This window comes from Anopheles cruzii, chromosome X (genome assembly GCF_943734635.1).
Source record: "Anopheles cruzii chromosome X, idAnoCruzAS_RS32_06, whole genome shotgun sequence".
NCBI lineage: Eukaryota > Metazoa > Arthropoda > Insecta > Diptera > Culicidae > Anopheles > Anopheles cruzii.
The window spans coordinates 9,721,705-9,744,528 of NC_069143.1; the positions used below are offsets into that span (position 1 = coordinate 9,721,705).

The window sequence follows — 22,824 nt, forward strand, 5'->3', positions numbered from 1 at the left end:
TCGGCAACATTTCGGAACGTTTTCGATTCGATCCTATGGGGACTTTGTGCCTCGACTCAGCTCACTATCGACGGCACTTGGGTCTCTGCCTATGGCTAAATGGCTTGGATGGCTAAAGAGTGGCATGAACCTGGTTCTTCGGCTTCGGAACAGAGATGTCGTGTCCAGAAACCGGGCCCAAGAATTGGGTGATTTTTGTTGGAATTGAAACCATAAATTCTGAATATTATTGTAACTTTTTTTGTTTTATCAGAAGAATCCTTTTCCGTCAGGACCGTGCACCGTGACCATGGTAGAAATCCATGAATTAAAGTCCGGAATTGTTGGAGCATCCAGCATATTCACCAGTTTTGGACCATCTAGCGACTTCCATCTGTTTCCATAACTCTAAACAAATTCTTGCGTGGAAAGCGCTGTTCATCTAATGCTGTGAGGTCATAAGCGGCCGTCCAGAGGGTTCTCACTGCAGCATAAGTGTATTCTGTATAATAAAGTGTACTTCAAACCACAAAAATGCTCTTTTGCTCATCGCAACCGCAAAACTTATCGAACAGCCCGGACTGACTGCACGACCGCGCTTGCGCTTGCGCAAACCCCTTGGCGGGAGGGAATTCCCTGTGCTAGCACAACCCCTGTTCGACGGCCAGGACCTGGCCGTCGAGTCCTGGCCGACGACGACGACGACGAGCCGATAGCCGAAATAATAACGAAAGTAAGTGCAGCACCAGGACTCGTTGCCCGTTTGTGATTGCTTTACGATCCACGGTGCGCGTGTGCGTTCGGGTTTTTTTTTCATTTTCCTTTCGCCTTTCGTCCGCTTTCCATTGTCACCGGTCACCCCAGGATCACGTAGTCCTGGCGCAATCGGCCGCGTGTGACGCGAGCTCACCCTACTCAAACCCGGGGGTTGGTTGGCAAAAGCGGGATTACGAACAACACATGCACACACACACACACACGTGTGCAGGACGCCGACAGGACATGAAGGTGAATACGCACTCACACACACACACACGTCCCGTGGTCCTGGCCCGGTGTGTGGTAATAATTATCCGTTATTTCTGCTTCGCCAGTCAGCCTCGTTCAAGCCAAGCCAGCCAGCCAGTCAGCCAGGGGTCTCTATTGTGATCGGCAAAGAAGGATACTGCGCGTGCGTGTGTGCGTGTGTGTGTGACAGCAAAGGTGCGCGCGCGCGCGCGCGCGAAGGGACAGCTGATTGTCCCGGGCAGCAAGGAGCGCCAGGAGCGCTCGTAGGGCGAGCAGCGCGCGTTGTGTGTGTCTAGTTCTCGCCATCCAGGGCAGGGACGGGCGGGCCGGGGTTGTGGCCGGGTGTGGCGGTACGTAACCGTCTGTGATGGAGCCGCGCCTGGCACGCGACACACGCGCACGGCAGTCGCAGAACGCAACCAGCCACGGTAACGACCGGACGGACTCTTTAATTGAATCGCGCGCTTGGCTCTGGGCAGGAGTCCTTGTGCAGGAGTGTCCCGGAGAGGCTGCTCGATGTAGCTAGCTGCGTGAGAAACCGGTAACTGACTGTGCGTGCGTGTGTGTGTGTGTGTGTGTTCGTGTCGAGACGAGTCGCTCTGAAGCTGCAAGAAGCTATGTCATCGATCAACGGCGGAGATCAGCAACAGCAGCCAGCAATCACCATGCGGCGTGGCGGCCTGGTGACGTCACTCAACCCCACGCCCCAACACAAGCGGGCCAAGCTGAAGGAGAACCAGATGGATCTCCAGATCTCGAGCGTGGGGCCAACGCCCAACGCCCTGAAGCGGAAGCTCCCGCTCGGGAACTACATGTCGGACAACATCATGTCGCTGGCGACGGTGACGCCACGCTCCCGGAAAGAGTCCCTGACGGCCGGCCCCGGACGGAAGCGGTCCAGCGGCGGTGACCTCGTGGTGTCCGCGGTCGAGCGACGCAACGCCCGCGAGCGGAACCGGGTGCAGCAGGTCAACAACGGGTTTGCGGCACTCCGCGAGCGCATCCCGGACGAGATAGCGGCGGCGTTTGAGGTGACAACGCCGGCGACCCCGGCGACCCCGACGACGCCGGCGGCCCGCGGGATCCACAAGAAGCTCAGCAAGGTCGAAACGCTCCGGATGGCGGTCGAGTACATCAAGTGTCTGGAGCGCGTCCTGGCGGTCACCGCACGGACGTCCCAGCCGACGGGCGACTACGAGCGGGAGCAGCACGACGGCCTGGAGCTGCCCGCGACTCCACCACCGGAACCGTCGATTCACGTGGCCGGTCCACTGCCACCGGCCAGCTTCTTCCTTGCCATCAAACCTCGTGCCATTCCGGGTGGGCCCAACGATGCAGCACCCGGGGGTGCGGGGGCCGCTGGTGCGGGTGGTCGTCAGCTGGTGACGGCCCCGCGCTTCGATCACACGCAGATCACCATCATCAACGGGCACCAGTACATCCGCATCCCGGGCACCAACACGTTCCAGTTCCTGGACCCCGAGAGCCTCTACGGGGAGGATGTGCTAGCGGAGGCCGGAACCGGAGCCGGGGACTACAGCGAAGGGGAGGAGGAGGAGGAGGACGATGGGTCGTGTTCGAGCAACGTCGGGGATCTGCTGAGTGAGTCGGCCATCGTGGCCCTGTCGCCCCAGAGTAACTTCACGCTCGAGCCGGACGGTGACTCGAAGCGGGACCTGGACCTTCCGTCCTGCTACCTGGCTGGTGGGGTCGTCGCGTGTCAGCCCGCTCCGCTCACGCTCCCACGGACCACGACGGACGGCCACGACGACGGTGATGCGTTGGACCAGCAGCAGCAGCAGTTCGATGCGGATCTCCTACTGATCAAGTCCGAGCTGGAGTCCGACGCGGATGCCGATCTCGTCGACGACCCGTCCTTTCTGAGCTGGATCGAGGTGAACCAGCAGCTGCAGCTCCAGCAGCAGCTACAGCTCCAACAGCACCACCAGCAGCAGCATCTTCAACTGCACCAGCAGCAGCAGGCCATCCTCGAGTAGCTCCGACTAGCTCGCTATCAAACTCTAAACTTCCTTCAACCCCAGAGTCCCGGAGTCCCGAAGTCCCCTTAGTGTCGTATTGTCAATCGTGTCGACGCTGATGACGTTATTGTAACATTATTTATTTGTAAAACTCGACGCAGATTAGCGGAACCCAATAAAGAATTGTGTAGAACCCATGAGAAAACGGAAGGCGTTTTCCAGGTTTTGATTTGGCTAGGCCTAGGCCGACATGGGGGGAGGTCAACCCAGTCAGCAACCCCACTCGGAGTCGGAGTGATTCCGGGAGTTCCGCGTGGACAACACCCTCGTGGATTCCGAAGATCCCGAACCGCGGGTTCCACATGGGCTGTGAACAAAAGGCACCAGGAAAACTCGATAGTCAGGCCCAGAACAGGAAGGCTTTGCTCCACCGAATGGAGTGGATTTGGGGAACCCTCAGCGTAAAGTCGATCTCTTGGGTCTACTGGGTCCAGGAGTCCCATCAAAATCCTCAGCCCTGCTCAAACCGGAGTCAACCGGAGTTGTTGATACCGACAACGCTACCCCGCAACGGCAGCTGAGCTTCCGGATTTGATTTCCGGTCACCGGCACCCTTCCGGCACAGTCACTGAAGCGTGTGCCGTGTCCTTCCGCTCCGCAGTTAAGTTGTTGTTCCTTCCTTTTCAACCTTCAACGCGGGGGGAAGTGCGTAACTTTTTCCGCCACTTCCGGCCGTCCGCGCCAGGCGCCAGGGGCGGTCCCGGGGGCCGCACCAGGCCACGTGTCACCGACGGGCCGGGTTAGGGTCCTTTGCCAACACACACACACGCACACACAAACCGAAGCAGCACCCTTTCTTTGTGCGAAGGAAAAGTTTCACCGGGCGCTGAAATATTTCATTTCACGGATGAAAACTTTGCGTTTTGCTACCTATTTGGTCATTGCACCTAAACTATTAACTCCAGTGAAACCAAGTGAAGATTTGAGACAAGCTGTGGTCAGCCTCGGTCCCAGTAAGGTCTTTCAACGAGACACTAACTCAACTCCTGAGCCCGGTGCGAAAAGTGTCTTCGGCACATCGGACAGATGTTTTTCGCTGATCTCTCTGTTCCTCTCTCTCTCTCTCTCTCTCTCTGAAGGGATGAAGGGAACCGATCGTTTTCGCATAGATGCATGAAGTACAGAGTTATTTTTCTTCTAGTTTCAAAAAAAGAACTTGAAAAAAATTGAAGAAGTAATAATCGACGTTTTTTGGTGTTCCAATTCCAAGACTTTATTTAAGATGCTTTTAATTGTTTGATTTGCGTCAAATATGCACCGTTTTGTTGCAAAAATTTATTACCTTTTAAAAGGTGTAGCTTCAGAACGCCTCGCCCATAGAAGTCTTTCGGTCGATATTGGCGAAAAAGTATAGCAATCTTTTTTCACAATGAAGCATTTTTCAAGCAGTGAAAGCATTTTTTAAACTGTAAAGTATCAGCTTGAAAACGAGCCTAAGCTTGAAACTGTACGATCGATACTTCACTCCAATTGCCTCGGGGAGGGTGGCCAGCAACCGATCTCGCTCTCTCTGCCGATCACCCCTTCCCCCCACCCTCCTTCAAATTTCCGTGCGATCGATGCGCTATACCCTTTGCTATCACTTCCTTCTAGGATCCGTGGATCCTTTGCCGATCGCGGTTTCTCGGCACACGCGACGCCTGCAAACACCGGACCCGGGGCGTGGGGCGACCCCTGGCAGGGTAGGGAAGAAAGGTAGGACGTTCTGCCGCGCGGCGCGGCGGAAGAGTGTGTCAGAAAGCGCAAGAAGGAATGGTGCCGAGGCGCGCGCGCGCTCACGATTTGCACTGGGCATATTTTTCTGTTGTTTTTTTGTTTCTCTTATGCTCGTATGATGCTGTGCTATGCTACCTACCTACCTGCTGCTGCTGCATTTATCGCGCGCTTCCTTTTTGGGGTGAGCGCGCGCGCGCGCGCGCCCGCGAGCCTTTCTTCGGTGCGCGCACCAATAACAACGATAATAGCAATGATAATAATAATAATAATAATAATACCATCACCACCGTAAGGCAGCCAGTAATGATAAGGCTGGGCTCTCTGGGTCCCGCCCGTGAGTGGATACAACGCCGACCCCCCGCCCCCACCACCACCATCGCCCCACGGTTCGCGGGCCGCGGAAAAGGGCGAAAGCGAAAGATATTAATACGAAAGTGATAACCGGCGGCCACCGTTGCCCGTCGGGGGCACGCGTGTCCGTGCCTTTTTCGTCGGGCGGAAGGTTTCGGGCGGCTACTGTGGCGGCGTGCTTCCCCCCGCTCCCCCGCACCCCCGCGGCGCTCCCATTGGCCATTTTTTTACGACTCGCCGCCGCCGCTGCCGCCGAAAATTGCGTGCGCTCCGAGTCAGAGTTGTGCGGGGCCAATTTTGGGCCCTCCCCCCCTTCCCCGTGCATCGCGCAGGGTAATTTTAATTTCCAACCCCCATTTCCCGTGCGTCCGACCGATGCACCGCATCTGCATGCGTGTGTGCGAGAGAGAGAGAGAGAGAGAGAGAGAGCAGAGGGAACGAGGTCGCAGCCCATCATAACCATCACTTGTCGTCGGGTCGTCGTCGTCGCGAGTGGGCCCCTCTGATAATAAAACCGCGGGTCCTGCGAACCGCAAAAGGAGTGCAAAAGGAGCACAAGAAAGCGAACGAAAATGGACGAGAAAAGGAAAGAGTGTGTGTGTGTCAGAGAAAGAGACGGAAGGTAAGAAACGGAGCACCAAAAGATAAGGCGGTCGCGCGCCGAGAAGCCCCAGAACGGAGGCAAATAAATAAAAAAGAAACCTTTCTTCACGCAATCGGCGATAGATCGTAAATTGCGGTGGTCGGGGAGGGGACGGGGGTCGAGTGTTTGGGGTGCGTTGGTCGGACATTGCTTCGTTCATTAGATTTGTGGGCTCCGTGGGACGCAGGATTCGCGCGGCTCGCAGTCGACGATCGAACGAGCAGCACGATCTGCTGAGAAACTCTCTTGATTCCTTCTTTAGTGTGTGTGTGTGTGTGTGTGTGTGTGTGTGTGTGTGTGTGTGGAGTGGTGAGGTTAGTTCACCACCCAAGAGCGAGCGACACCCTTATTCCCGCAAAGCCAAACGACCAGAGTGCGGGCCTCTGGTCGTCGCTGGGCGCGCGTGTGAAAGGGTGACGAAAATAAACTACCTCCTCTTCCCCACCTCCCCCACACACACACACTCCACTTTCAACATCCTTCGCGTCCTGCGCGGGTTTGTTTGTGGGCAACAAACAGTTTGGGAATCAACATCAACCTCCTCCGAGAGAGAGAGGTTCGTCGCTTGATCAGCGCGTTGTAGTCTTTCGTTTTCTACGATCGGTTGCAGCGCCCAAAAGCCGCTAGCCGAAAAGTTGTTGTGGAAAAATCGTTTTCCACAATGGAACAAGATTTAATTATGGCAGCTCCTCTCTCTCTCTCGCTGTCTCGCTCGGGCAATTTTATTATTACGGGGCACGCGAAAAAAAAAACAAAAAAAGCATTATCTTAATGAAATTCAAAAGATGCTGCCCAACCCCCCGGAATGGCTTTGTTGGCGCCACGCCAAGCACACGCGCCACTCGGTAGCGGCAGTGTGTGTGTGAGGGGAACGCGGTGCGCCCGATCAAACCGCGCGTCTTCCGGCACTGATTCCGGGCGCGCGCCCTAAGCCTCATCCTTTACGCATGACGCGAGCGTTTTTGGTTACTGAGCAATGGTTTTTTCTTTGCCAATTTCTTTGCTCTTCTGGTATAGATTTTGAAGCCAGTTTTAGCCATGTTTAGGTGCAAATGGCCGACAGGATAATAGTCGGTTGCCGACGGATTGCAGTACCCAGTCCAGTAGACGGGCATTCGATCGGTCGTTCTAGTCTTGAAGTTCTACAATCTAAAGAAGCTAAAGCCATCAAAAAAATAGTGCAGCAAAGAAAGAATTTTATTCTCAAAGCGCTTCGCACTTGCTGGAAGAAAAGAATCCACGAAACCCCATCTCAATCTTCAGTCCTCAGTCAGACTGCTGCTACTGCTTCGGCTACCCACCGTGATTTTATTTCGCATCGCAGCCCTCGCTATTTGGGGACGTTCCCGTTCCGTGGCTAACGTTGGCTATCTTTACAATTGGATTAACGGATCTTCGACGACACTTTCGTCGCCCGGTATGCCTTTTCTTTGTGTTTCCTGGTTTTTTTTTGTTCTATTAATTGGGTCCAACGACCCAAGGCCTGATAATGGCGGGTGGGTTCCGGTTCCACTGACGGGAACGTGTGGGCTCGCTGCTCGCTGGACCGGAACGGAAAAGCGAGACCGAAAAGTGTAAACGACGCCGCGACGAAGATCCGGTCCCCGGTAAAAATTAATGTCCTTCCACAAATCCCAGGCGGTCCCCAGGCGGTTTCCGGTCCCCGGGGTCTAGGAAGGATTAGGAATTAATCCTCCCCCGGGGGCAGGCCAACGGAGCGGTTGTTCGTCCTCGCTACTCGCTCCTACGTCAGCTTCCGTTGCTCTGCGGCGCAGACGCTGGCGCTGTTCCGATTCCTCCTTTCCTTCACCTTCGGCCCGGGTCCGGGATTTATGTTGTTTGTTGTTATTATTTCACCATTTTTTTTGTCTTTTGACACGAAAAAAAGAGAGCAACGGAGCTCTGTAGTCAAAATAAAGGTTGTAAGCTTCGGCTGCGCCTAATCGGGAACCGCGCGGTAGTATTCGCAACCGGGCATCCCGGGCTGAGCGCTTCAAAGGATTCAATTACTTGAGTGCTTTGACTGTCAAATTTCGTGACGTAGCCGGTGTGATTTGGATTCCGCGTGCTGCTGCCTGTAGTAACCGAACAGAAACAGAACAGAGAGTCCTGAAAACGCGACCAAGAATCGCGATCCAGGATGAGGAGCCTGCACGATGCAATGGTCAACAGAAGGGATCTGGGACCTTAAGCCCGTATGGACCCAAGCGATATGGTGACAAAACTGTCAGGATTCAGGTTCAGGTTGTTATTACTTCTTTTGTTTTTTTCTTTCTTTTTTCACCTCAGCTCGCAGCTGGCCAGGACATAACTCCCACGGGGACGGGGTGCCTGTGTGCGGTGTGCATTTTTCTGCGGGTGCCGAAAACGATGCCACACGATCCGCGCGTGGACGCGTGGACCTCCATCATCAGCGAGAGAGAAAGACAAAAAGAGAGAGAGAAAGTGGGAAGAAAAAAGGCACGATAAGTGTGCCTGTGGCTCGTGGCTCCGGCGGTCCCACAGCGCGGATCTCGCGTGGATTTGTTTTCACATCCCCCCCCCGCCCGAGCGTTTGTTCTGCCCCCAGCGCAGGCGCTTAGTAACGCCGTAAAACTCGGTCTTTTGCTACCGAAGTTCTACGCCGCGCAATGCATTCCGAAACCAAAATGAGCAGAGCAGCCACACACACACACACAGGCGCGCGCCCGCACGCGTGCCGGCAGAGGATCTGCGCGCGGGCAGGTGTCGCGCGCGCGCGCGCGCGCGTATCGCGTATATCGCCTTTTTCCCCCGTTCGGTTCGCGTGCCGCGCGACTCGCGTAGATTTCACTACGCTAGACACACACACACACACACACGCAGGAGGCCACGCACACACACACACCCGAAGGAAGCACACCCGAAAGCGCTTCCTTTCACCGAGCAGCAAGAAGCGCTCGAAATTGCGCTCGTAAAATCAAAAGAGTCTCGCGGGCCGCAAGCGACGAACCCGCGCCGAACGCGCCCGAACCGTGCAGCTGGGCCTCCGCTGCCTTCGTTTTCTCCCGTCCTCATTGCGCCTTCGCATCCTTCGCATCCCCCACTCCCTCCCCGTCCCGGGTCCCGGTGAGGGCACACGCCCGGGAAGCCCGGTTGCGTGCAGGTGTACGGCTGAAAGCCAAGCCATTTGATTGGACCGTGACACGGTGTACCAGGGCGCAGGGCGTACAGCTGCGCCCCAGGTGCGGCAGGCAGGCAGGGTGTGTGTGGGACAGGTGTGACAGGGCTCAGGGGGGGGGGGGGGGGGGGGAAGAGAACAGCGGGCACAAAGCGGAGCCCGGAAAAAGGATCGCCTTGCGGCCGCCATCCCGCAGATCTTGTCACTCTCTCTCTCTCTCTGCCTGATCGATTCGGAACGATAAAACCCCCTGAACCTTTGCGCGCGGGGCGAAGAGCCAAATTAACGTCGCACTCCTACTCCTTCTCGTCCTTCTCCTTCTCTTCGTCCTCTTCTTCGTGGGCCCTAGGGCCCACGCGACCCGGCCCGGACTAAACAAACGAACAATAGAGAGTGAATGAGAGAGAGAGAGAGAGAGAGAGAGAGTCCCCGAAGGACCCAGAAACGAGGACCAGCCACGCCAGGGAATCCTGTCTCCCGAGTGGACCTTATTTTTTATTGTTTCAATCAGCCCGCCGTTCGTTCTTTCTTGCCCTCCACACGGTGTAAACAAAAAACATAGTTCACATTGCGGTAGTCGGTCGGTCCGGGAGTACGGGGAAGCGGATCGTTAATCCTTTCAGTGCCATCGGAACACGGAATCCTACGGAATCGCACAATCATAGAGAGCGTAGCGTAGGTTGCACCGGGGGGCGAAAGATCGAAGCAAAACCCCGGCCGAGGCTTCCGCAGCACGTTCGGCGGAGATGGAAAAATAGAATAAAGATCCTGGTGGCGCAGGATCAAGGAACGGCAAACGCATAGCAGGATCAGGGTAGCGTGTATATGTTTCTAATCCCCTGGTGCCATATTGGCATCACACGCAGTCACCGAAAGGCCCGGTAGGCGGAATCCCGAAAAGGCTGGCGCGATGCGAACTTTGCCCCGGGGCCGTTGTGACCGCTGATTTTGCTGACAACAATGGACCCGAAACCCGAGCCGACGATCAGAATCGTTGGCCCGACCCGACCATATGGCCCGGTCCCGGTCCATCGGAAAAGGGTTGGGCCGGCGCATGTCCAGGCGCATGTTCCGCCCGGCGACAACGCCGTCGGGCTCGTCTTTCGTCGGAAAAAAGGGAATTTAAGCCCACACTGGCTAGCTGGCCGCCTTGGAACACCGAAGTCACCCCGAGCGACGAAAGGGATCGCCTGCAAAAGGAGTACGTAGATGGGTGAAGAAAAAAATGGCACACAATCAACAACAGCCAACTCCAGCCGCCCGGTGACAGATGAGCAACGACGATGACGAGGCGAACGCACTTCGATCGAGAGCGATTCATGTGCGGATGTGGTTCGGCTTTTCTGGCTGCGTGCTCGGGTGCTCCGGGTACAATACACCCGAGCCCCCCCAGTTCCTGGAACGCTGGGCGCTATTTTAAGGATGTTTTTGTGTAGTATCATACATATTACTCGATTTTTACATTTGGCCTTCATTTGTGGAAATGGCGTCGAAACAAGAGGAGCATCGCGCGAAAATCCGAATTACTCGCGCAATTAATTACTCCGAATTAATTACTTGATGCAAGGAGTAAAACGAAGCGAGTTCGGCAATTCGCATTCCTTAAGACGGAGGACTGAATGATATTTTTTTATACATTTTGTATAAAATGAGCTTTCAAAAGAAACATTACTTGACTTTTTAATAAAATGTTTGACTGATTTACAATGTTTTTTGTTTGACCAATTCTTGACATCGCACACCCTTTAGTAGAGGCAAAAGATCAGCTCCAGTTCAGTTCCGAGAGAGATTACGATGTTTGGGGACTATCGCGAACCGGCGGCCCACCAACAGTTATACGTTTTAATTGAGCAGCCGTTTTTTTCCGGGAACCGATCGGTGTATCGGCCCCCCTTGAATCGGCAGCATCCTTGCGCCGGCCAGCCGCCGGCGGGTACAACGCAATAACGCAACGGAGCGAATTCGTTTGTGCCACAGTGAACTTCTAACGGCGATGATCGGTTCACGCCGATAAAGGGGTTGGTTTATGGTCCCGGGACCCGGTCCCGAGTGCGGACAAGTCCACTGGTGCTCCGATGACGATGTAATTGCGCCATCGCGGTGCGGCTTTTCCACATAAAAATATAAAACAAACTTGTAAATTGAAAACGTACGCAAGCTCTGTTCAGTAAGCTAAGCTTAACATCAACACACTTGCACTGCAGTGAGTATCGGCAGGAGTAGCTGTTATGACCTCATCATTTGATGGAAAACGCTTTCCACGCATGAATTTGTTTTGAGGTCTGGAAACAGATGGAAGTCGCAAGGGGCCTAGGGCTTCTACTATATAAATCTCTGTCACTTACTCGACGGTTTTCCAGTACGATATCCTGTATTTTTCTGCCATATCCTGCATTCGACACGGATGCGGGAGACGGATGAAGATCATGACGAAACAACAGCGCAGCAGCTGGGAAAACAGCTTCATCTTCTTTGTGAATTTCCGTGACCGGCCGGAAAATTGGCGGCCGAAGAAGTAACCGGAGTAGACAGGACGGAAACGGAGTAGGAAGTGTCGGCTCCTTGCCCTCTTGCTCCTGCTGGTGCTCGAAAGATCGGCAAAAAATCTTCGGCACAATCTGGTCGCAGTATTGTTCCTCGCAGTTCCGTACTCCTTCCGTTCCGTTCCTGGTTCCGTTTTCTTTGCAACTTGTTTTTTTTTTTTGCTATTTCAGGCTTACAGACCCACAAATCTCAGTATCCAGTCCAGCACGATTGAATGCCGCAATGCGACGTGAAAACGCAGCGCGCTGTCTTCCGGAGGGCAATTCCGTCCACGCGAGACTGCCGGCTCCGGGAAGCCCGGAACCCGGGCACCGGTCACGCTCACTCCTCACTGGCTCTTGCTCGCTCTCACGACCTCCACAAGTGGAGTTATTAGAAAAAGTGGCGCGCAGGATGAAGAATGGGCACAGGATTTGGTTTTGCTTTTGCATCGCGTCGACGTGCACGAGACTGGTGCGTCGGTGCAAGGACAAGAAGAGGAAGAAGGCTGCAGAATCGTCTGATCCAATTTTTGAGAAATAAATCTCTGCCACCGGCCCCCGGGAGTCAGACACGGGAGAAGACGGGTCGCGAACGTTCGCAAGGCAGCTCGGGACCCCCTTCCACGCCTCCCGGGGACTGAGCAAATGAATGGCAGGAAAATGTCAAAAGCAAACAAAAAAAAAGCATCAAAGCTACTACAATAAATCGAGAAACATCCACATACGGAAGCTGCACTTCCTTCCGAGTTCCAGTTCGCCCTGTGGTCGCCTGGTCCTACCGACACTCATTCTCATTCATGCTCGGATAGGTGGGGGGGACATACGAAGGGGAGGAGTGGCCAACGAGAGGGCATTTGCATTTTCAGACTTCCACTGTTGGCTTCCAGCAGACGAAGCGCTGCCTCTAGACAGCGTCACGGCTTATTCCGCTGGCCTTAACCTTGCGTGGAGTGTTCGCGTGCGCGGCATGCGGCTTTGTATTTCCGCCCAATGCACCACCACCGCTTCCTTCAACATCGCTAGGACACAAACAAAACCGGAGGCGGAAGCCGGAAGAGGCGAATTACAAGTGAAGCAGAGTCGCAGAACAGCGGAAGCCCGCTTTTTGGCCCGCTCACAATGACAAGTGGCAAGCCAAGGTGATGAGGTAGGTCCGGGCGCCTCTCCTGCCTCCGCTGTTCCGTTCCGTGAAGACTCCTCCACGTCGTCCACCACAACTTTTACCACACTTTTCAGAATCATCATGACCAACGTCACCAAGGTCAGGTGAAACCGCAAGTCTACTTCAAGTCCAGCCAAATGCCCTGCCTTTCGAAAGTCGAAGGTTCTCTGATGTTCTCTGACGCCTACATAGAGATTGCGCAAACGGCGGCGGGCAATCTTGGTCTACAGATAAACTCAAGAATAAGACCGAATTCAGGGTAGCACCATTACGCTTTTGGACGATCACTGTCCTGGATCATGCCTGGATTTCACGGCACTATTCAATTAGTTCCAAGATTCCAAGTCTCAAGCCTCAAGATTGTGTGCCTCGATACAATCACGTAAATATCTTCACGTGCCTCGATACAATCTCTTTCGATGTTAAAACTACAGGACTTCATGTGCTGTATATGTGGGTAACAAAAATGAGGCTGTAATTCTATATAGACTTTCGCAGTCTAGAGTTGAAGAATCGGGTGGCAGACTTCAAGACAGTCAAGATGGAACAACTGCGACTGCCGTTGCTCCATAGCTACCTTTGCTAGTTTGCTACACTTTCCCCCCGATTATGGTTTTCAATCACTTGAGTTGTCAATCTCAAATGGCAAACTCAAGTGCCGGGATTACGGTTTTCAATTAGAGAAGCTCCGAGTGCTAAATGTGCTAAAATGTGCTAAAAAGCTTAAATGTGAAAGCTTTTCAAGCTATTTGAGTACGAACTGTCATTTCTGGTGCATTTTTGTAAACATTGCACACACAGATACACATACACAGGTAGCAGTCCAGCTGTGCGTGCGATTTTTGCTATTACATTTCTGAAATTTTTAGATGTGTAAAAGGTTGTAACTCGAAATATTGTAAGCTGGCGGATCACCGAGATCATGAGTACAAGTTCGCGCACGAAATAGCGAATGAAACGCGCGACGGCGGAATGCAAAGATTAATCGCAAAATATTGCGATGTAAATTTGACAAATTGAATTTTTCATCACCAAAATACAAACTATCTTTGAAAGTATCACTATCTTTGCACGGCGCAGCATAAACAATACAAAATAATTGATAAAATCAAAGATATCCTAACAGAACGGCACTTTCCGTTGCAAAAAGTTGACGGAAACTCGATTGTCAAATTCGAGTCTCCGTTTGAAAACCATAATGCCGTGACAACTCGATTGATCGAGTGAACAAGTTCATCCAGCCGAAAGCTTTTCATAAAAAGCGTTCATCCAGTCCGCTTGAGAGCTCAAACGGTGCGCCGATAGCAAAGTGAACTCAGATGACCGCTTGAGTAGTCAATTAGAGAATGATAATCAGGCCTTTTGTTTTATTAACTGAACTTCAGCAGAATCCGGACGAATAATTTAATTTCCATCAAGGTATCAAGGTGAGTTGGTATTTCGGCTGCCACAAAAGAAGCAAAAAAAAAACCCAAATGGATTGGATATCCAATGCGGAAAAGGACCGCGGCACAGGCCGCGAAGGTGTTAAGTGTTTTCCAATTGAGCTACGAGCTGGCTACGAGCCCATGTTCAGGTGCCCATCATCGTGCCCTCGTACCCTAGAATGTCCTGTAGGCTTTCCCGAAAAACGGTGCGTAACGTACACATCCCAGCCAGCCAGCAGATTGGTTTCACCCTTCAAATTGCGATCTAATGATTTTAATTGCTCGCTGATCGGCTGGTTTCGGAGCGGGGAACGGGGTCCCAGCACACACATCACCGGCCAGCTAGCTCGGCGAAACAGAGACAGTGAGTGACAGAACAGGAACGAACGAGAGAACAGGCCCAAAAACATAACCGGGCGAAGGTCCCGGCCCCGGGCGGAGGTTCCAGGAATGCATTTGCACCCTTGCACACAGAAACAGTTTTCGCAATCCCTTCGGGTCCTATTCGGGCCTTATTTTATTATTATTTGGGCCCCTTTCAGGACCTCTCAGGACCTCAGGACTGTGCGGCCGACTATTGGCCTGCCCACGCGTATTCTCCCAAACACACACGCGCGCACACATGACAAGACGCGTATGGATTAGAAACGGGCCCTCGGCGCGGAGGGTTCTCGTTGGCATTTCAGGTTGGTTCAGGGGGTTTTCGCTTACTCCCGCCCGCTACCAAGGACACCGTATAAAAAGGCTCAGAATAACGGTGGGTTTTAATTGCACTTGGAATCGGCAGCGAGTCCGTGCGGCGGTGCTGTCGAAGGATAATCCGCTGGGCCCGTGGCAAGTCTTTTCTCCGGCTCAGCTCAGGACTCCGGGGTTCGCTGATGTGCCAAAAAACGGACCGGGTCTGCCGTCGAAAGCGACGGGCGACGAAGTGAAAAGGATTTCGACGGGACTTTGGCCGGATCGATTAAAGATCGGGAGAAAATTAAACTTCGAATCGAACGCGCAGCTTGAAATATCCTTCGAAGGCGCACGGTATCTCGGTATGGGCAGCAAAAAAAAGAGGGCGCGGTGTTCAGGGCGTGCCACGTCACGGTGCCACGGCAGGCGAAACCCCCGAAAAAAGAGGTACAGAAAATGAAACCTTAAAAACAACGAATGGAGTGAAGTCAATTAAAAGCCATTTACACGACCCGTTTAGTTTCCCGACCCCCGGGGAAACCATAAACAGCATCCCTTGGGCTTGGGCACCGTCATTGTTTCAATGCCAAGGCCAAGGCACGGCCGCAGACAAACGCCAGGAATGGGCCGAAAGGATCCGGAGTCACATTCCGGAGAAAAGGTTCGGCGCACCAGAAAAACGGAATCATTTTGGTGTTCTTCGCCGAACATCCTTTCGGTAGCGCTTCCACCGGCAGAGGGGCTGAGGGGGGGGAAGAGGTTGGCCCGCGGGGCCACGGGGTTTTCATCATTTAACTGCGATCTCCGCCTCCGCCGTGGCTCCTGGCGGGCGAATCCTTCTTCCCGAGAGTTTCTCCGATTAATTATCCTTGAACCGAATAACACACACACACACACGAACGAGGCACACACCTGGACTGGGACGTGACGTCGGAGAAGCTACGTCAGTTACCGACCCCCGGCGGCGGAATGTAGCCCCGGGCGAGCCTGGAGCCTGGTAATTGGAAAAATTAGAAAACATGATTCAAATATTTTTATTGCTTCATTAAACCAGCGCCCGAGGGGTGAGGGAGGGGGGGGGGGGGCGGCGGCGGTGAGGGTTGGCGGAACGGGTGGACTGACCGTTCGATCGTTAATGGCAGGGCCGAGCCCGAGAAATCGATCCGGTGGCCGCGGTACGCGGAGCAAGACCCCGGTGTCCTTGATCGAGCCTTTCCGGATGGATAGATAGAAAATGTGATAGCGAGGTGATGATGGATCTGGATCCCTTGATCGAACGGACCACCAGCGGACCGAGGACACGACCCACGATCGAGTGTCACAGACCGACCAATGCAACGGGGGTTCCAGCACTGGGATCCTGAGCCTGTTTCGGCGGCTCGCCTATTATTTTCGTGGCCGCGTGACAGCATAGCCGCCCGACCGAATTCCATTCCTTATCAGGATCACTCAGAATGACTTTTAGACCCGCCGTTCCAGCACCGAGCAAGGACGCAGACGCGTTCCCATCTGGCTCTCGTCCTTGCTCGGTAACCGGTGACCTGCAAAGTGAATACGGGGTTTCTCGATACAGGGCTCAGGGTCGGGGACTCGGGGAAGGACCTCGGGGCCCCGTATTCAGGTGGTAAGCATCGCAAATTTTAGTGCCCGGTCCCGGTCGTCCTGGCCAGGTGTCCTTGCGAAGCCATTCGGTCTGCCCGAGACCGAAATACGAAGCGAGAGCGGTAGAGAATAAATGGCAGAGAGAGAGAAAGCGAGAGTCTGGCAAGGACAAAGTTGGTCCTTCGCCCTCAGCTCCAGAGCATCAATCCATGGGGCAGCAATTAGCATCAAGATCAGCCTGGATCCTGGATCCAAGATATCCTGGCAGTCTCGCGGCATCCGAAGAGAGATTGACGCTATTGCCAGAAGATCCGAACCCCGGAAGCTACCGTGAAGCCACCGTGGCTCGGCCCAGTGGCCCAAATGTCCTTTTCGGCGGCGGCCCAAACAACAGCAACATCAAACATCCAGCAGCAGCAGCAGCAGCACGTGACCGAAAGGATACCACCTACCGGTTGCGTCCGATTTCTTGGCCGGAGCGGACTCAAGACAAAGTCAGCGTCGTCGTCCTCGGTGCCGTCGTCACCAAAAACAATGGCAACAAAGAGACGCAGCGCACGCCCGGCTCCCGCCGAGCACACAGGACACACAAAAGGCTCAATCGACCGACAATCGGACCGGGCGCGGCGCAGGACAATGCCCAGAAAATAGCGTCACGGGGAAGCGAAAGTCGAAGGCGCGACAGCGGGGCGAGCGCGTCCTATTCGTTTCTTGTTTGCGCGATCCACCCAAGGACAATGGCGACCAACAAAGGGCGACGAATGTACGGGCAGGACACCCGGGCCGGTGGGTGTCCTGTCCGGTGCCCGTTGACCGCTGAATCCTTCGCTTTCCCCGGTGTGGTTCGGTAGTGATTTTATTTCCATTCCATTTCGGCGCAGGTCGCCTGCGCCTGCGCCTGCTCCTGCAGGACACTATTGTGTTGGGCACTATTACGCCAGCAGCTCCAGCCAGTCAATAGGCAGTTAAGCGGAACCGGTAGGCCACCCCGCCGGGGGGTGGGGTTGCTATTGTGTTCGATCGCCGCTCATGCCGCTCCTAATGAGCGAACGATTAGGGTCTCCTGGTCTGGTGGCAGACCTGAAGTCTGGTGGAACTGGTGGACCTCCTGAAGCCGAACAGCCGTCGCCGACACACCCCCCGGGGCTGCCCACCTGTGCGGAGCCCCGCGGGGGTTGTGCTGTGCTATCCGATTTACGAGTACGAGGAGCGATCAAAAAGTTGGGCGAAACTGGAATTTCCGCCCGGCATCCGATTTTCGATTATTTTATGGCACATGTCGGTGACTTATGGTGAAAAGTTCGGCCATTTTGACTAATCGGTCCATTTTTGACAACTGTTTTGTTTGGGCGTGTTTTGGAGATCATCGGCGATGCCACCGTCTTTATCTCTTAAATCGTATCGTGGCGTCGTCCTTTCATGGCCTCCTTCAGTTTCCGGAATAAGAAAACATCACAGGGGGCCTGGATCTAGACAGTACGGTAGCTTTGGCATCATTAGTGTTTTGTTTTGGTCAAAAATTCGCGCAGAAACCACGATGTGTCAGCAGAGATGTGCGACAGTCAATTCCCCCTATTATGGATCTCGAACGGAAATTCTACCGTTCGAGTAAACACAACAAGAGAGAAAGCAGAATACAGCAAGAGAGAAGGCAGAAAGAGAAAGCTATAGCAAAATGAACTCAAAATGAATGGAATGAACGTTCGACGACTCGAATCGAGAACCATAATAGGGCCGAATGTTGGGTTTCCCACAAAACCGGGCATTTGTGATGGATTGCTTCGGGCAAATGGCGCATAACTTGCAGGAAATATTCTTTACTGACCGTTCTGTCCTTTGGCAACAACTCATGATGCACCACGCGCCCCTGCAATCAAGGAAAACTGTAAGCAAAACTGTTCACAGTCCACCAAGCGCCCATCATTCTATTGCATTCCGTGAAGACGAAGAGTCCACTTTCAACATTCGTTCGTTCACAAATTTCCTTTCCTTCCAAACCAGCGCCCCGCATATCACTCGTCCCCTGCCTGCCCTACCCTGCCCTCGCCCACCCCTGCCCTGGCCCACTGCTGTGGGAAGGGCGCGATGTGCGATCCACGAAAAGTTCGCACCAAAACCAGCCGGCCAGTGTGAATCCTTCGCCACGTTTGGCCCGTACGCCCCCCGTTAGCAGGATAAAACAAACATATCATTATCTTGGTTCTGGACCCGTGGATTCCGCCCTTCTTCCGCCTTCCTCACGCACCCAGAGCCCCTGCCGCAACGCAACTACCGTTTGAGGCGCCCGCGCCACAGATTATCTACATATCCCTACCCCTCCCGATCGTATTGACCAGATTGATCAAAAACGGCGCGGAGGGCGCGGAGGGCGCGGAGGGGCTCTTCTGGCGCAGGGGCCTAAAACCCACCGAGCCGAGCCGGGCCAAGGCGCGAACTCACGCTGGCTCATGCTAATTGCTAAGGATCGCCTGCCTTGGCCGCCGAAACGGCAGATTTTATTTATGCGCCCTTGTTCCCGTGGGGAGCCTTGAGTCCTGTGGGGAGCGACCGAGTTCGGGGCTGCAGCTAATGATGATAATACGCTGATGCGTTGATAAAAAACAGGGGGGGGGCCGCGTCCATCAGGCGGCCTGGTTCCTGGAAAGTCCTCCCGCAGTCCGCGGCAGGTCTGTAGCCTTAATCTTCGGGTGCCTCCGGGTGGTTCCGGCGCCTTTTGACGGGGCCTGACGGGGAATGAATCGCACCCCGCCCCCCCACGCCCGTGCCCTAGTAATTTATATCTGTTCCCGAGGCCACCAAGACAGGGTTCCCGCTGGGGTCGTCCCGCTGTTATCGGGAGCGCGCGATCTGAGCAAACAAACCTTCTCCATTTTCTAGCGGGAGCAAACTCCATGGAGGTGGGGCATCGGGGGTTGGAACCGAAATATGGCGAAAAACCCGGCCCTTTATAATTATGTGGGCATACGCGTGCTGCTGCTGTCGGCGCACCGGAACGGAACGGAACGATGGTGAAACGATGGTGCAAACAAACCGATAACGGAAGCTAACAATTTGTTGCCATCGCCAGCATGTATGCAGATTTTGCCGAACGCTCCTTCCGGGAATGAAGCCACCAAAAGCCACTGGCCACTACGCCCGTGGGCGCGGATATGGGGAAACCGAACGTTTTTCGATGTTGTTATTGACAGTTTATGGTCGTGTAGTAGAGGTTAATGTTCGTAGCTTTAGTTCGTACATGATCATTCCTATATTAGCGTGGACCTTGCAGCAACATTATTTATATATTGATTTATCTACTTACTTTTTCGGTGCTTTTTTTATTCAATTATTAGTGTTCAGTGATAAATATAATGTCGACTATACGTTGATATTTCTGAACCTTAAGTAGAGTAATCAAAACACATATAACACTGCGGCCAAACAGCAATGTTGCTTTTTAATTGTAAGTTGGCAACACTGTCACCAACAACTGTGTGTCAAATTATACTAAATATAAATAAAATATTACTAAATATAAAAAAAATCAAAATCAAATAAATTAGTCAAAATAAATACTAATTAGTGTTGTATGCGGAATGAATTTGCGCTGCAAACGCTGGGTATAAAAAGTTCAAAGTGGTTTGGGAAAACTAGTAACGGCCAGGACGACCATCATCATCACATCCTCCATGATGAGCTATACGTGCGAATAAAATCAAAGAATTGGTGCTCCAAAAACGTCGATTGACAGAGTCCTATTCCGTCTTGCTGCCTATTGATGGAAGGATCGAAAGGATCAGTGGAATCCATTTCCAAATTGCACTTAATGGACCCGCGGCTCCCACCGCCGCGGTTCGTCGTTCAGTCGCCCGTTGGAGTCTTTCGTGTGCTCTGCCGTGTGCCGGAGCATGCACCCTCCTTTCAAACCACCGAGCAAAACCGAGCCAGGGGCCGACGACGTGTCTAATGAAAAGTGCAAACGCAACGACGGGCGACTAAAGTGTCGGCGAGCAATAATCATTAGGATTTTCGTTTTTCGGGATGGATGCCGATTTAAACGAGGCCCTGAGTGGCCGTGTGTACTGTGTTTCGTGTGTTTTCATTTTCTTTTTTTTGTTTTCCTGCTCCCTGCTCCCACAGCATGGGCAGTCAGGGGGGCATCCTGCAATTCCTCGATTTGCATTCGCCTTGCGGTACGATGTAAGGCGTAGTTCACACACGCGTTTGGACGCTGCTCCTGACGAAAATTAAATTAAATTTACGAGCTGGCACACACACGCGCGCGCGCTTTTGCGTTCCAACAACTTCATCGTGTAGCTTAGCAAAATATTTAGTTCAACGTTTTTTTTTTTGCCATCCTTACCATGTACAGGATTTTTGTCGGGCCGTCCGCGTCGCGTGTTCGAAATATTTGAGGGGCCGGTTCCGTTCGGCGACCGTTTCTTGGTTTGGTGTTTCTCTGTCGCTTTGTGAATTCTTTTTAAAGGTTCCGATGACGGCGTCGTCGGTTTTGGGGGCGCTGGGTCGGGAAGGAAAAAGGAAACTCCACCACCATAGAGCGAAATCTATACATTATACACTTAAACGAAATTATTATCATCTGATCGTTAAAACACAACGTGACAGAAAGCAACAAAGCATTGTCTTCGTTGGTAGGCCGAAGAACCGTAAGGCGGTTGTAATTTCCGGACAGGAAGGATCCGGATCCATCTTGTGTCCGCCTCAAGACTGATCCTAGATGTGAGCTAGCCACCAGCTACATACCAACACCCCGTCCAAGGAGCTCGTGTATGCAAGTTAGGATATTCGGAAAATACGTATATTGCCGCTCATGGCAAGACATGACATGAAAGTTAGAAAACTTACCCCAGCCCAGCATACCCCTCGTGTACTGATGAAACAAAATCATGTTCTTTTTCTCAAAATAAAAAAAAATAAAATAATAATTTGGGAAGTTCAACGTGATTTAACCGTGAACGTGTTTTGGATGATATTTCACCCGGAAGGGCTAAAAAATTGAGGCAAAGCCAACGCCGGACGGCACGCCTTCGACGGCATACAGATGAGCTTTCGCTGTTGCCTCTCTCTCTCTCTCTCCCTCTTTCTATCTCTATCCCTCCTAACCCAGTGTTTTCTTCGCACGACGATCAGCACACCGTTCAATGCCGGACCGTGGCCGGGTGGCTCATTAGTTGCCGTGCGTTGCACGCTTCCCACAGCCCGGTTTTGGGGTTTCGTTTGCTTGCACTTGCGCATCACGCAAATCAACAACACGTAAGCGGGCCTCTTTTTTGCGTTTTTCGGCATCGCGGGCTTTTTTTTTGTTTTTGTGTACTGAAATTTATTGCATCGCCCTGCCAACCGAAGCACGTAGCGCAAAAGGGCGCACTCTACGCGAACGGACCGTGTGAACCACTCACTGCGTGTCACCACCACCACCGGCACGCAACCCGCCCCCGGGTGTGGTGACAATTTGATCGATCGATCGATCATCGACCGCGGTCCTCCCTCACGGGGGTCACTCAGGGCGCTGGCAGCCCTGAAACCGAAGGAAGACTCGCCCCAGAAACAGACTCGCCCCCCCATTCAGAGGGCAGGATTTGATAGGTCGGTGACCGACGCGCCGGTGACCCGGACGGCCAGGACAGGTCGGCTTCGCCTGGCGGATGATTTGTTGGCCGTTGGCGGAAACCTCGCGCGGCCCTAGGCGGCAGATCTAACGTCGTCGTCGTCGTCGTCGTCGGCCATCGTCCCTCAGACGGAAATGGCAAATGGATCGATAAATAAAAACAAACGTCGCACAAGTGCGTCTGTGTCGGTGCTGCTCCTGTGTTGCGCGTGGGCTTCGGCGGGATCGGCCCCGAACGCAAGAGTAATAACTCATCTTTTATTGCTCCTTCCAGGTCCTTCCAGGTTCGCAGCGCGAGCGCGCGCGCGCGCAATCGCATAGATCGGACCATTAGATGAAGTTGACGTTTCGGTTTTCAGTGGCTTCGAAGAGTCTGGGACCGATCTCAGGGCGATGTGAGAGCCATTGAATGTGTTTGGACCTTTGGCCGCTTTTTTGTTGCTGTTTCCAGGCCAGGCCATTTGCTTTTCATTTGCTGCCACGGGCGGGCGACCCGCACGGATGCTGTGAGCGGCTGCGAACGGATGTGACAGCTTCGTCGGGACGACACGCACAGCCATTGTTGGGTGCAGCAAAAAAAAAAGTAAAATAAATCCCGGCACTAAAACCAACCTTTCCCCCCCGCCCGCCGAACTGAAACGTTGGCACAAACGGCGCGTCATTTGTTTTTGCTACTTGATCTTCGCGTTCGCGTTCTTGTTACATCGTTTTTATTGTGCACAGCAGCAGCAGCAGCCAAAGCCAAAGCCAAATGCAATGCGGCGTCTTCGACGTTGCTGCCCGAGGGCTCGGGCTTTCCTTTTTTTCCCACAGCTCCCAGTCTGTTTTCGTTTTCATTGTTGGCGTTTTCCTATCTGGCTGGCAGGCTCTTCGCGAAGGATCTGCTGCTGCTGCTGCTGCAAGCTCTCAGAAGGATGTGTCGGGGAAGCCCGAAAGCCTACCGAGGC

At 53.4% G+C, this 22,824-nt stretch overlaps 1 protein-coding gene across 1 annotated transcript; it reads left to right on the forward strand.

Moving 5' to 3' along the window:
* The first annotated feature begins 1,604 nt into the window (after positions 1 to 1,604).
* LOC128267235 (achaete-scute complex protein T8-like) lies at positions 1,605 to 20,452 on the forward strand. The gene is made up of 2 exons (XM_053004039.1): positions 1,605 to 2,674; positions 20,389 to 20,452. Exons 1-2 carry the CDS (start codon positions 1,605 to 1,607, stop codon positions 20,450 to 20,452), a joined length of 1,134 nt encoding a protein of 377 aa, XP_052859999.1.
* The last annotated feature ends 2,372 nt before the right edge of the window (positions 20,453 to 22,824 follow it).

What these genes read in the sequence shown, in the direction of transcription:
- LOC128267235 (XM_053004039.1), top strand. Translation starts at nt 1,605, where the DNA reads ATGTCATCGATCAACGGCGGAGATCAGCAACAGCAGCCAGCAATCACC. An exon ending in AAGCGGGACCTGGACCTTCC is followed by an intron (nt 2,675 to 20,388) that starts GTCCTGCTACCT and finishes CTGCTCCCACAG; the next exon opens with CATGGGCAGTCAGGGGGGCA.